The sequence below is a fragment of the Myotis nattereri genome, assembly GCF_964212035.1.
Source record: "Myotis nattereri genome assembly, chromosome: 7".
Lineage (NCBI taxonomy): Eukaryota > Metazoa > Chordata > Mammalia > Chiroptera > Vespertilionidae > Myotis > Myotis nattereri.
The window spans coordinates 32,129,126-32,143,703 of record NC_138082.1 but is presented as its reverse complement, the minus strand read 5'-3'; the positions used below and the strand labels follow the sequence as shown (position 1 = coordinate 32,143,703).

Here is a 14,578-nt window from a genome sequence, read left to right as displayed (position 1 = left end):
CAGAAGGTTTCTCCATAATGAGTCCCCAGAAGTCCCAGGAACTGCAGTTTTTAGACCTCCTGGTACCTAGAATGCCTCCCGGGAAGGAGGGGGACCCTCACTCCCCCACAGTGTGCGACAGGTCTCAGTCCCCACACCTCGCCGGCCTGGAGCCTTGCCTTTTCCAGTCTGACAAATGACTAAGGACATCTTATTGTTTAAATTTGCTTTCTAACAGCCTGACAAGTTTTCCCGCTTTGCCTTTGTCCCAGACGGTGCTAGAGAAGGGAGCTCCAGCCTGATTCAGACTGGCCGCTCAGTCTCAGCTGTGGGCGCACTGTCTGACCACAGCGATTGTTCAGCCCTCTGGTGCCTCAGTGGCCAGCAGGAAGTGACCAGGGGCAGTGGGCTGCAGGGGACCTGATGTGTCCTGCTTTACATCCCAGGTGGTAAAAGCGTGCAACGAGGGCGTCAGGAAAATGAGCCGCACGGAGCAGATGATCAGCATTCAGAAGAAGATGGAGTTTAAGATCAAGGTGAGCCCTCACCCATGTGCGTGTCCCCATCCAGCCCAGTTGGCCTGGAGCCTGGGTCTCTGGCCAGGATCCTCAGTTGGCCACCGCTGGTCTCAGTGCAGTGTCACCTCCCAGAAGCCATCCCTGAGCCCCTAACTGGAAGGCACCCCCCGGTCCCCTAGTCGCAGGCCATCACATGGGCCTAGACCAGTGATGGCGAACCTATGACACGCGTGTCAGAGGTGACACACGAACTCATTTTTTTGGTTGATTTTTCTTTGTTAAATGGCATTTAAATATATAAAATAAATATCAAAAATATAAGTCTTTGTTTTACTATGGTTGCAAATATCAAAAAAATTCTATATGTGACATGGTACCAGAGTTAAGTTAGGGTTTTTCAAAATGCTGGCTCGCCGAGCTCAAAAGGTTCGCCATCACTGGCCTAGACTGTCTTCTGAGAGATGGCGGGCAAGGAGCTTGCAGCCACCTGCTCTCATATACTGGCTGTGTATTTACACCAAGTACCTAAAAGGGAGCAGCCCAGGGATTCTTAAAGCTGGAAGGTTTGAAATTCTGAGGGAAGTTACCAACCTTCTCCCCAACTTTGCGTAAAGATCCAGGCATCAGTGAACCTCAGGGCCTGCATTTTTGGTGCTGTGGACACATGAACATGCAGTGCCCACCAAGGGTCCTTGAGGTCGTGCTGGGTTTGGGGGCTGAGCCCCCGTCGAGGATGCAGACATGGCCTTGCGAACCCCTACATATCTTCACCTGCCAGGCTGAGCCGGGTGCCAGGAGCCTGCCCCTGAGCCACGAAGTGGGGACCTCACACAACCCAGTTCTCTCCTCTCCCTCCGAACTTGGCCCCTGTTCTGGTTCTGCATCGCACTGGCTGAGGCTGGTGAGAGGATCTCACACACACACACACACACACACACACACACAGGTGTTCATGTGGGCACCTCTGTGTGTGATCCCCTCACCAGCCTCAGCCAGTAGTTACACGTAGATACACTTAGACACAAACACACATATATAGAAGCATGCACAGATACGTATGCAACAGATAATTCACAATTGCACACACAGGCACAAGCACATACACAGCTGTGCATATGTACACAGACCCCCACACACACCCTGCCCTCCCGCGTTTGCCTAGGACTCGCCCCTCCCTCCCACCGGCACTGCGTGTGCTCTGGGCCCAGCACAGCCCTCGCACGCTGTTCCTCGTGCTCATACTCCTCTGAGGGCCCTGGGGGAGCCTCAGGCAGGCGTGGGCACAGCCGTCTGACACCGCCCCCCCTCGCCCAGTCGGTGCCCATCATCTCCCACTCCCGCTGGCTGCTGAAGCAGGGAGAGCTGCAGCAGATGTCAGGCCCCAAGACCTCCCGAACCCTGCGGACCAAGAAACTCTTCCAGGAAATTTACCTCTTCCTCTTCAACGACCTGCTGGTGATCTGCCGGCAGATCCCTGGGTGAGCGCCGGGCACTGCTGGCGCTCGGGGGTGGGGAGGGTGAGCATGCTCTGGGGGGCAGCCCAGGGAGGGCACACGAGGAGATGGTTCCCTATGGCCTGGGGAGGCCGGCAGGATGTGCATGGAGCTCAGGCTTTCAGTCAGGTTTAAGGTCAGCTCTGTTCTTGTTGAGCCTTGGGCCTTTGGGCAAGTTAATTTAAAACTCCCGAGCTCAGATCCCCTCCTGCTGAATGAGGCTTTTACAGGGATATGGAGAGGCCAGCCCAGCGCCTGACACACAGTGAGTGCTCAACAGAGCAGCTGCTGTGGAGTTGTCCGCTCCCCCAGCCACACCATGGGAGGGGTGGTTTGAGGCAGGAGGCGGGGGGGAGGGGGGCGCGGCGGTCGGAGGGGGGGAGCAGGAGTTCAGGTGGGGCCTCCCGGAGATGGGGGTGAGGAGTGGCAGTGGTGGGGCTGGTCCTCCTGGGGGCCAGGGTGAGGTGTCCCCTGGGACCCCTAGGCTTCTCCAGGACCTACATGCCCGCCTGCCACCCTTGGTCCCCAGAGACAAGTACCAGGTGTTTGACTCGGCCCCTCGAGGCCTGCTCCGCGTGGAGGAGCTCGAGGACCAGGGCCAGACGCTGGCCAACGTGTTCATTCTGCGGCTGCTCGAGAACGCAGACGACCGGGAGGCCACCTACATGCTGAAGGCGTCCTCTCAGTGAGTGCCCACTCGTGTCACCAGCCCAGGTGGAGCAAGGCTCCAGGGCTCAGCACTTGGCCCGCCCAGTTCCTGTTCCTCCCACCCCCAGACCTGTGGTGAGCGTTTCTGTCCGGGGTTAGTCGGGTGTAGCATATTGCTGTGTGAGTGTGTGTGTGTGTGTGTGTACACATGTGTGTTCCCTCAGGGCCTCAGATGGGGGGCGTGCCCTCTTTTCCAATGAGATGTTGTAGAACCCTTGGGCCAGGCTGACCAGCGAACCATCCTTGTGTGGCCTAGGGCCCATTTCATCACCTCTCTGAGCAGCCAGGCTACTTGCCGTGCAGCCCAGGGCTCTGAGAGGTACAGCCAAGATCAATGTGGGGAGATACCCTCTCACCCCCACAGTCACAGGTGCCACCCTGTCCATCTAGGTCCAGTCCCCACTGCATGACATTGGCCTTCCCCAGCTGACAGGTTTTTAAAAATTTATTGGGATGACATTGGTTTGCAAAACCATACAGGTCTCAAGTGTTACAATTCAACAAAACGTCATCTGCACACTGCATCGTGCTCCCACCGCCCCAGCGCAGTCTCTTTCCGTCCCCACCCCCCTTGGCCCACCTCCACCTACCCCCACCCCCCTTTTGGCAAATCCCTTCACCTTCTTTGTTCCAGTCCCCCCCCCCCCCCCTCAGCACAAATGACACTGCTGACAGGTCATGGCTTCTGGGCCACTTTCATGGGTTAACTTTGGGGTTTGCACAAGGCTCACCTTCACCAACTGACTTTGTAAAGTACATGGGGGGGGATTCTGTCAGGCTCCCCAGCCGCTCGCTGATTTCTGGGCGCCTGTCCTGCTGGAGCCCTGAGCCAGCTCAGGACTGAGTAGCGGGCTTGTTGGGCACTTCACGCCACGCCTCTGTGGGGGCCCTTGCTCTGCGGTTGGGGCATGTGTCCTCTCCCCGTCCCAGGAGTGAGATGAAGCGCTGGATGACCTCTCTGGCCCCCAACCGGAGAACGAAGTTTGTTTCCTTCACGTCCCGGCTGCTGGGTAAGTGGCCCTCTGGGACCAGGACACCTCTGGGCAGGACAGGGGAAGCCTCCCTGGCATCAGCCCCAGATGCCTCCCGAGCCCATCTTTCCAGAGGCCTGTGTGGCCTCTAGGATGCACACTTTGACTGCCAGCTGCTAGCTTCGTGCCCAATGGGGGCTGTCAGTGTGCTGATCCCTGCAGACACTGGAGGTGACTGAAGGAGTGTCACTTGGAAACCAGGAGGAGTCTGGGCCCAGAAGGCAGACACCCGTGTTCTTTGGGGTTGCCAGTTGTCTGAAAACCATACAAAATGCAAAAGGGCCCCAGTCCAGCTGCCTGCTAGCAGCTGCCCTGTGTGACAGTGTCCACCGTGTCCTGAGCATCCCACACTTGCTCCCAGGGCCTCGTCCAAGCTCAAGAAGGTCCTTCTGAAGCCTCGAATAGGAGCCCTCACCGCCTGTCAACCCTTTATGGGTGGAATGTTTTATCCGAGTCCCAGCTATTTCCCTCTCATTTTCTTTGGAGCCAAACCCCCTCCCTCAAGTGACTTCTCTTCAGTTGCTGCAAGACAGGCAGCACATCCCTACTAACTGCAGGGCAGTGTGTCCCTACTAACTGCAGGGCCGTGTCTAGGGTGTGCTGGGTGGGGGCAGGCGGTGATGGATGAGGGGGATGTGCCACCTCCCTCCCTCCCTTCAGACTGCCCCCAGGTCCAGTGCGTGCACCCGTACGTTGCCCAGCAGCCAGACGAGCTGACACTGGAGCTGGCAGACATCCTTAACATCCTGGACAAGACGGAAGACGGTAAGGCAGGGGCTGGGCGTGTTGCTCACTCGTGCACCCAGGACTCTGCACCCAACTGGCACCAGCCCCAGGTGGAGAAGCTGGTGGATGGGTAGCCGAGCCCAGGACCTGGCACATTTCTGCTCCCCTAGACCTCTCTGCCCATCCTGGCTTCCCCAGCTTTTCCTCAGCCCAGAGAAGGTGCTTCTCCCAGGGCCTCTGCTCTCCTTCCCCCAACCCATGAGGTCCACCTCCCCTTCACACCAGGCCCAGCCTGAGAACCTGTTCTGCACTTTCCCCTCGATGGCCCTGGGCTTGGCCCACCACCCTCACCCTACCTGACCCTAACTCTAAACTCCATATTTGCCACAAGCTTCCAGGTGAGCCCTAACCACCAGGCTCAGAGCCCTGTGTGGGCCAAGAAGCCACCCACCCAGCTCCCACCCAGCCCTGTCGACGGTGTCAGCACCAAATGAGGTTCCCTCCCCTCCCCTGAAAAACTGGTCCCTTATTGCTACATCAGTTGTTCTTCATCAGAATCCCCAAAATAGCACGGAGCATCTCCCCTCCCCCAACTCCTCTTCCCCTTGGAGGTCCTGGTTAGAAGGCCTCGGGCTGGTGACCTCCAGGGGATTGCTGCTGGTCCCAAACTCCAGGGCCTCACCTGGCATTGAAAGAGCAGTGTTTTCCTCCACCCCTCCCCCAGAATAAAACAGCCCAACAGCCTTCTCACATGGATTGCAGAGGGTGAGCGTCAGGCCCTCAGAGCCCAGGTCCTTGTCCTGCTCTGGGACCTGCCAGGAACCCCGTACTGCAGGTGATCTCTGGGGGAGGGGGACAGCCAGGGCCCTGTGCTGGGGTTGGCCAGTTCATGACGGCCACCCTCAGCTGACCACCGGACCCTCGGGAGGCTCAGAGAGGGATGCCCAGCAAGAGGGCGATGTGACATTCCAGGCCCGGGAACCACCAATGAGTCATCACTCCCACCAGCCACTGGGATGCCTCTTGCTTTGGGGAAAGCCTTTGGGGACCCCTGCCTCATGTGGGACAGCTTAGGATGACTGAGTGCTTGAGAATGGGTTCCAAAGGCAATACATTTGGGACACACTGTGGCACAGAGCTAGCTGGTTCCGTCACAGCGATGCCCACATACTGTGCTCCCTATGGGGGTGTCAGGGAGGGCCTCCCCAGAATATGGAGGCAAACCCAATCTGAGGGTCTCCGGCAGGGGCTCTCTGAGCAGGCTCCTCTGGGAAGGCCCACTGGGCTCCTGTGCCAGCAGGAGGGCTCAGCCAGACCACTGTAGGAGCTCCTGACCCTCCCCTCCCTGTGCAGGGTGGATCTTTGGTGAGCGTCTGCACGACCAGGAGAGAGGCTGGTTCCCCAGCAACATGACTGAGGAGATCTTGAATCCCAAGATTCGGTCCCAAAACCTCAAGGAATGTTTCCGTGTGCACAAGATGGATGACCCTCAGCGCAGTCAGAATAAGGACCGCAGGAAGCTGGGCAGCCGGAATCGGCAGTGACACCCCTCCCCCAGCCCCCAGTCCAGCAGGGGGATGTGGGTAGGCAGGTGGGAGCTGGGCCTGGCAGGCAAATGCACTGACCGTGGAGGGTGCTGGGGGAAGGTGACCTTGTGCAGGAGTCACCCTGGCCCCTCAGCCCGGCCACGTGGTGAATGCTCACATGTCTTGGCCCCCTGCTTGTAAACTGGAAAAAAGGGTGCCCACATCTTTCCTCTGATGCATTTGTAAATGAGAAATGTATTTTAAACAGTATTACACCACCTCTCCCTCTTGTCTCTCAGAGGGGGTGAAAGGGAACTGGCATGCTCCAGGGGCCTCCCCCCAGCACTGGAAGAACCCCAGACCCAGGGTGTCCCTGGCCCAGGGCAGGTGCAAAGGTGATGATTGTCACGAACCCCTGCACGTGTCCTTCTCTACCCTGGAAGCCATTAGAATCCACCAGGCATGCAGATGGACTGCCCTTGCCTGATGAGCTTGATGAGTGGCCCTGGGTCTCCAATTTACAAGACTAAGAGACCAACTGCCTCTGTCTGCCTCTTCCAGCCTCTGGCTGCACGGCCAGACCCTGCCTCGTGGCAGGCCTACCAGAGCTTGGCAGAGGGCCCGTGCCGCCTCCGGCTCCCTGATGGGCTGGATGTAACGTGTCTTCTGGCCCCTTAAGGAGCCCAGGTATTGTAAGGAATGAACTAGTCACTGCATCCTGATCAGTTGTGGTTCCAAGAAAAGCAAATACCATGTTTTGGCTGCATTAAAAGAAGCATCATGTATAAAATAAAGAAGGTGAAGTTCTTTTTTATTTCCCTGCTGCACACAGGAATGAGGTGTTCGGTTTGGGGCAGGGAGAGAGGAGCCTCCTTCAAGGTCAGTGGAGGAGGTATATCCTGAAGGAGGGGGTTGAGGAGGCCTCTAGTGGAGAAGGGAGCCGCCAGGATAAGGGCCTCTACCTGTTCAAGGACTCCAGAAACAGAAACGGATGTTTGAGGGAGTTGGAGACGCCCTTCTGCCGCAGTGAAAGTGAGAACCTGGGTTTGGAAGACCACAATGGGACTGAGGTGTCAGTGTGTGGCAGTCCCACAGGGAATCTGACCACCAGGCATGGGGCTGGGGCTTCCTACCTGGCCAGTCCCTGGCCTTGGGCATATCTTCCCACCTGTGGAGGCAGTAGCCAGTTAGCCAGAGGCTGCAGCTCCTCCACCAGCTGAGCTGGCCCTCAGCCACCCCACCATCACCCCTGGTTCTGTCCTGGAGTGTGGACGGGCCTGAATCTGACCACCCAGCCCCTGGCCTAGGACCATGCTCTTTCTGCCAGGACACACCGTCCTCTGCACCAGAACTGGCCCTTGATTAGAAGCCCAAGGTTTAGATCCAGTGGGGCTTTGTGGCTTCTCATGGGCCACAGCATGACTCGGGGCTCTTGAGACCTCAGATCCTTTGAGAATTGCATGAATCCTGCAAGATGCACACGCTTGCAACCCACTTGTTCAGCTGGGGAGGGACTGGTGCTCTGTGCTGCACCCCTGGTCCAGGAGCCACACCTGAGGCCCCAAGACTGAGGGAAGGGTAAGAGGGGCCGTTTCTGAGCCCCACGCTGCTGGGGGGAGCGGAGGGGATAAAGAGTGGCGGGAGTCGTCCAGTGGGCCTGGCCCTTGTCCAGCTCTCTTTTTGAAGCTGGGAAACCACATGCTGACTTGGATCCTCTGCTCTGAGGAGGGCTTTGGCCACTGGAGGTTATGTGATTTAAACAGTTTCATGAAAACTGGTCCGTTTCATAACAGTCCTTTATAAGCAGAAACTTGTAACCCATTAAGTGTTTTGGGGAGAATGTGTGTGGGGACCACGTGTGCTCATCTGGAGTATCCAGGAACAGGTGTGGCCAAGAGATCAGGGAAGCCAAAGAGGCCAAGTACCTGAAGAGAAAATGGTGGGAAGAGGAGGAGGAACCGCTCCCTGCCACGAGCACCACGCTAGGGACCTCCCAGGCCCGGGGTGATAGCAATCTCTCCTCCGGGCTTCTCACTCCCAAAGGCCCCTGGGAGGCGGGAGCAGGGGCAGGTCGCAGTTCTGGCTTCCCTGCTGCGCCCAGGGCTGGTCAGCCGCTATTTATAATCTCTCTCCAAATTATAAACGCTGGGCTCCTTGGGGAGCGTGGAGACAGAGCATGAGCAGGGTCAGAGGGCCAGGGCCAAGCTGGGGAGGAGGGGGAGGAGGAGCGGGGTGGGGGTGGGGCGCCTGGAAGCCCTGGCTGCCTGAAGCCCGGCCTGGGGGCCGCCTGGGACTGTGGGTGGGGGACCAGGCCAGTGACAGCGCCTCACTCCTCGTCTCTTCCGCTCCTGGGGCTCCTTGGGGTAGAGAGGTCCCCGCGATGGCCTGGCCGCCCTACCCCCGCCCCCTCCCGGGCCTGGTCTCCCACTTGTCGGTGCTCGAAGGCTGGGGGCCAAGGCGGAGGGGCAGGAAGGGAGGGTGTTCTGCTCCGAGGGCCGGCAGCACCCCGCTCCGCACCCCACGGCTCCTGCGGGCGCCGGCCACGTGCACACAGGCGCCCGTGTGGCGAGTTGCCGCCCGCCCTGCCCGCCACACACTCACGCTGGACACACGCAAGACACGGGCGCGCCCGGCGGATCGCGGCCCCTTTATTCGCTTCAGGAGGCGGAAAACTTTCTCAGCGCGACCACCACGAGCGCCAGCACCACGCAGGTGGCCAGCAGGGCGGCGATGACGATGGCCGCGATGGCGCCGGGCCCCAGCGAGCCTGCAGGACAGGAGGAGGGCTGGTCAGCTCGGCCGGCCTCGCTCCCCGCCTTCCCTCCCTGCCTGTCCCCCTCCACGGCCTAGGCTGCCTCGTACCGCTGCCGGGGTCCAGTCGCTCCCGCGCGGTGCTGTCCTCGGGGCTGGGTGGGGCGGTGGGGGCCGGGGCGCCGGTGGCTGCGGGCTCCCGGGCGGGGCTGGTGCTCTCCACGGGGCCTTCTCCCGAGGGCAGGTCGGCCGGCTCGTTCCACAGGGTGGGCACGGGCTCCTGCGGGTCCTCGGCTGCAAGGCCAAGCACAGGCGCTGGGCCCAGGCTGCCTCCAGGAATGGCTCCCCGCGGGGAGATGGCCCTGTCCTCGGGGCCCTGGGGCTCACCAGCACGACTCCAGCCTTCCGTGTCACAGGTGAGGCAACTGAGAGCCCTGCTTCTCCTTGGCCCTCACCTGGGTGAAGCCATGCAGCACACAGGACATGGGGTCCAGCACCCACACACGCCCATGTGTGTCTGCTTCTCAAAGCCCAAGGGGCCTCTCTACCCCAAGGAACTAAGCCCAGCACATACTGTCTCCAGACAGAACAGGCCCAGAGGGGTGTCGGTGGTCCCCCTGCCCCCATACAAGCTGAGACTCAATAGCCATCAGAGTCTGCAGGAGCCTTTCTTTGCTCATGGGTGGGGGTTAGCAAGGATTTCGGGTACCCAGGGCCCCAAAGAACTGAAGGGACAAGGCTGAGAGGCCTGTGTGATAACCCCAGCCTTATACCCTAGCTCGGCCCCAGGCAGCTCATGCCAATACCCAACCCCCACCCCAAGGATCTTGGCCCCGAGGAGCCCCACAGCACCACCCCCTCCCTGGGCCCATCCATCCTTCCTCAACAGGCGTCCCCAGCCACCCCAGGAAAGTTCAAGACCAGGGTGGCAGGCAGGCTCCAGGCTCCCGCCATACCTGATCCTGACTGACCCAGGGATGCTCTGGAAAGATGCAAGGATAGTTCCCGGCCTTTCCTGCCAACAGTGCCCACCTGGGGCAAACCGTAGGGCAACATCAACCGAGCCCAAATTCGGAGTCAGTTATAACATAACTGGGTTTTCAGAAATGTCAAGGTCATGAAAGACAAAGGAAGATTGAGGAATTGTTCCAGATTAGAGACCAAGGACGGTGACAGCTAAATGCAGCGTATGTTCCTGGATGGGGCAGAGGGGCTGCTATGAAAGACAGTTCGGGTCCATTGGCGAAAGCTGAGTAAGGCTGTGGTTTACGGAACAGTGCTGCATCCGTGTTCATTTCCCAGTGTGGACATGTGAGAGAACCCCCTTGTTCTTGGGCATATTTAGGCACAAAGGGGCATGTCTACAACTTACTCTCAAATGGTTCAGCATCTAGACAGCTAGGCAGGTGGGTAGAGAGAGACAGGAAGACAGCAAATATGGCAAAATGTTGGAAACTGGTGAATCCAAGTGCAGAATATACTGGTCATTGGATTATTCTCGCAATTTTTCTGTAAACTTAAAATCTTTTCCCAATGAAATTGTCTAAGGCCCCCCAGCCCTGCCCCTGCAGCCTCTCCCAGGCCCGGGCTGGCTCAGTTTCAAGGCTTGGTTTGCAGGCAGGAACCAACTGTCCCACTCCCCAAGGCTTGACCAAGCTGGTGCCCCTTTTCAGAAAACTCCCCTGGCAGGGAGGCCTCCAGGGACAAAAGGCCCCAGCACCCAATGGTATGGCGGCAAGCAGGGCCCAAGGCTCACCTACAGCACTGTGTCTGGGGCCCCCCGGTCCCCCCAGTTGTGAAGTTGTCCCTGTGAGGGGGACAAAGTGACCCTATCAGGCCTCCTTTGTCACTGTCTGGAAGGTCAGGGGCCTATAGCCTTGAAGCTGCCACGTAAGGCGCCAGGCCCCAGGTGGCTCCAGGCTCCAGGCATACTGACCTCAGAAAAGGCCTGAGAGTGCCCACTGCTTGGCAGACCCTGAGGTCTAGGGCTTGAAGAATGTCTGTCTCCCAAGATAAATGGAGAAACCACTGACTCCCACTAGCTCCCCACACACCCAAGACAGGGCGGCAGGCAGGCACCGCCCTGTCCCACCACTGCTGGCCGAAGCTCACCTCCGGCTGCTGGGCACCTGGCCAGGGAGGCCGCCTCAGGGCTCCTGGGTACCTAGCCCAGCCGACCTGGGTGGCATCTGGGGAATCAACTCTGAGCTCAGGAGGAGGAGTGACAGACCCTATGGCCCTTGGGAGAACAGGGGCTTACTCCCTGGAGCCAGCCACCCCTGTCCTTTGCCAGACCCTGGGAGCCATCTCTGGGGAGAGTGGGCCCCTGAGCAGGGCGGCTGGGCTGTGCACCCAGAACCTCTCTTCCTTTGTCTCCCCAGTGACCAGCCTCACTCTGCTGCTCCCCACAGAGGCCTGACTCCTCCCTGTCAGACACACTGGCCCAGGTTGCCTCGTCCCTGCTAAGCGTACCCTCCTCCAGCCTCTTCTCCAAGACCAACCAGTCCCTGAGGCTGCAGGAGCTAAGCCCTTGGGCTTGCAAGTCCTGCTCCTTCATGCTCTCACCCAGGGACCAGGCAGACTGACTTCACCGTCCACTTCACTTTACCGACCTGAGAACCAGGGCTGGACCATGCCTCTCACAGCCGCACAGTTAGTAACTATGCTGTCACCGTCATCATCGGGAAGCCTCCCTCTGGCATGAGCTGCACGGCTGGACACAGGCCAGGTCGCTCCGTGTGCTGTGCCTGCTGCAGCGGACTCTCTCAGGAGACCCCCAAAGGCTGCTCCAGGGCTCATCTGTGCCAAAGCAGTGGATCCCCAGGGGCCAGCCAGCTCCCTGCCCACCCAGGCGTATGCCCCAGGGGCAGCCTAGATTCAGCCCCCAGCCCCCAGCAAAGGAGGTGCAGTGGCCAGGGAAGGGCCAGCTCACTTTCTTATCCTCATTTATATGCTTCTGTATTTTCTCAGTTTGCTGTCGTATTAGGGGAAAACAAGGTATAAAGGCAATAACCCACCCAGCACCCCCAAGCAGTCATCAGGAGGGTGCCAGCAACAGCCACGTTTGGGCAGAGGTGAAGGAATGCCAGGCGGGGGACCAGCATGGCAAAGGCACAGAGATGGAACCCATGGGCCTGTAAGGAGAACTGTGAGTCAGCCCCAGTGATGTTAAGGCCCAAACTGCAAGGACCAGAGTAAACAAGGCTCTGCGACTTCGTGCTCTGACCGAGGAAACCAGGAGGCGTGGGGCCTCGTGACACAGGCCTGGGCACTGTGGGCTCGCCCCCAGCCCCACCGCCCCAGTCGCCCTGCCTTTCAGTAAATAAGTTTGTTTAGTGCTCACTCTGACCACAGGGCCCCGAGGCCAGGCGCCCGTGCTCACAGACGGCCTTTGTACGGCCATGAAGGGCCTTTTCATCCCTGTCCTGGCCTCCCGCCCGCTCAACCTGGCCTGCTCCCCTTGCCCCTGTAGCTGTGGCCACAGGCGACCAGTGGGGAGGGCAGCAGGCTGCTCCTTCCAGGACCCCCCACCCACCGAGCAGCGGGCAGGGGGCTGCCAGGCGTGGTACACACCTCCCAGAATGGCAGGAAGAAGGACAGCCAGCCAGAACCCTGAGAGGGTTGGCCTGTCCCTCTTGGTAGGACATGTGGAAGGAGGTGAGGCCACGTGAGATCCTGGTGATGCTAAACACGAGGCTGTCCCCTCAAGCATTCCTGTGGTGGAGGACGAAGCCCACCCACCCAGGCTGTGTACGCACAGTGTGACCCAGCGCCTCTGGCCGGCGGCCGGGCCGGGAGAATTGGCTGTGCGAAGCGCAGGAAACTGGACAAGAGTGTCCCAGGCAGCCCTGGACCCACCAGTGGGAGAAGCATTTCATGGGGGTGGGGTAGAGGATCTGCAAGAAGAACCAGACCATGGGAGGTGCCACTTGACACTTTAGGTCACTTCCCCAATTCCTGGGCACCTCTCCGACCAAAAGGGATCGAAGTGCTCTCTCAGCCTGTGCGAAGGGGTGCTTCTGCCCCAAGACCACCCTGCACCCAGTGGAGGGGCTGGGGACCTTTACATGCGGTCGGTGACAGGAACTGAGCATCGCCTGATGCCTGGCCCATCCTGGTGTCTGAACGTGGTAGGCCTGCCATCCCGTGAGGGAGGCAGAGGCACCATGGCTGTCACCCTGTACAGATAAGGAGGGACCGAGGCTGAGGAACAGCCTGGAGGGGCTTGAAGCAAAGCCAGGCTGCTAGCTTCTTCCTAGGGCATCTGAAGCTCCTCACCATCACCCGGGACTCCCCCATGTGCCTGAGCGTGCGGCTGACCCACAGGCGGCTCTCCCCGGGGCCCTGCTTACTCACCTGCTCTCCAGTTGCCTCCCCCACAGACCCATGGACCTTCCCCCAGAGCCCATGCTGCAGGGAGGGTCTCGCTCCAGGACCCCTGCCCGGGCTCTGAAACACTGCTCTCTGGCTACGTCAGAGATCACTTTCTTCCAGGAGAAAGCCCACCGTAACCCAGGTGTGCCTTTCCTTTCAGGCTTTGAAGTCAGCCTGGGCCAGCCCCAGCTCGGGGCCCCACAGCCATGCCCAGCTGGGGCTGAGGTCTGGGAGCTGCCGCCCAAGCCTGTCGTGACTCTCCTTCTTGCTGGACACCAGACCCAGACATTTTGGCCTCCGTGCAGAGCCTGAGTCCCACATCTTCAGTTTTCTGAGGAGTCTCCAGCCCTGCACTCCCCCTGATACAGGACTAACACTATATCCTGATACAGAACTAGCCCCTGGGGCTTCGCTCTTGAAAGACTTCTCAGAAAATCAGCAGAGAGAGGCATGCAGGCTTTGAAAAGTAAACGGCAGGGTCCGGGTCTTCTGTCCAGGGGCCCAGGGTCTCTCGCTTCTCAGCCACTTACCCTGGGCCTGGTGCCCCCTCCTCACTCCTAGACCTGGGAGCTTTTAGATTTTAGGTACAGGAGTAATCCCCTTGTCCCCCAAGCAGCTAACGTTCCTGGCCCTGCTTCAGGGCCACTGTCCCGTGGTTGCCAGTTCCCAACTGCGGCTATCTGTCTCATGGGAGCCTCTGCTGAATCCCCCCAGAGGCCACCCCATCTGCTGTGCAGGACCTCTGCCCCCTGGACCCAAGGGAGCACCTTACCTGTGAGCACCGCAGGGGCTAGGACCCCGAAGAGGAGCAGTAGCGCCATGCGCAGGGTCAGACAGAATGCCATCCTGGGCCGAGTGAGTGTGGCCAGCGAGCGGGATGCACCGAGGACTGAGCTGGTTAACTTCAGGGCGGCGGGAAAGAGGTATCAAAGGGCTGGGAAGGGTTTTCATCAATGCAAACTCTGTCCTCCTGGGACACCGTGCCCGCCCCCCATGCATGCCAACACACACACACACACACACACACACACACACACACACACACACCAGAGCTAACAGACTGCTTTCCTGAATTCTGTAGCAGCCCCACCCTCGGAGGGGAAAGAGGAAATTGCACCCTTTCTCTCTCTCTCTCTCTCTCTCTCTCACCTCCATGTGCAAAGACTCACCCAGGGAACTGGAAAATGCAGACACCTCGGGCACTCTGTTTCAGTGGGTTGTATTTGGGCCCAGGAATCTACGCCCAGTGCCCAGGGCCGGGCGAGGAGACTCGCCCTGGGCTGTCCGCACTGAGCAGCAGGTTCTGCTCACTTTCGGGCCCTGGATGCCTGGCCAGGAGCGGGCTTGTTAAGGAAGCACAACACTTTTAGGCAGTTTCAATCCAAACCCTCTGGCTGTGCTCATCTCCTTCCAGAAAAGCCCATGTCATTAAATGCCCTTGTCTTGCTCTCTGCTCTCCCAGGTGCCTAAGA

The 14,578-nt window shown here is 59.4% G+C and overlaps 2 protein-coding genes across 3 annotated transcripts in view; one reads left to right on the top strand and one right to left on the bottom strand.

Moving 5' to 3' along the window:
- The window catches only part of NGEF (neuronal guanine nucleotide exchange factor), a 32,071-nt gene extending 25,276 nt beyond the window's left edge, over positions 1–6,795 (top strand). For both annotated transcript variants that reach the window (XM_081095357.1, XM_081095358.1), the window contains 6 exons: positions 426–515; positions 1,812–1,975; positions 2,520–2,675; positions 3,629–3,708; positions 4,390–4,494; positions 5,809–6,795. In XM_081095357.1, coding sequence (XP_080951483.1) covers positions 426–515; positions 1,812–1,975; positions 2,520–2,675; positions 3,629–3,708; positions 4,390–4,494; positions 5,809–5,999 — 786 coding nt within the window. In that variant the 3' untranslated portion in view covers positions 6,000–6,795. The remainder of the gene's footprint in view (positions 1–425; positions 516–1,811; positions 1,976–2,519; positions 2,676–3,628; positions 3,709–4,389; positions 4,495–5,808) is intronic.
- Positions 6,796–8,595: 1,800 nt separating this feature from the next.
- On the bottom strand, positions 8,596–14,057 carry SNORC (secondary ossification center associated regulator of chondrocyte maturation; the record flags this gene model as incomplete). Its single annotated transcript, XM_081096013.1, is given in 4 exon segments — positions 8,596–8,748; positions 8,844–9,026; positions 13,879–13,961; positions 13,963–14,057. Coding segments are annotated over 4 exon segments (471 nt in total). The 3' UTR covers positions 8,596–8,638.
- Positions 14,058–14,578: the final 521 nt, after the last annotated feature.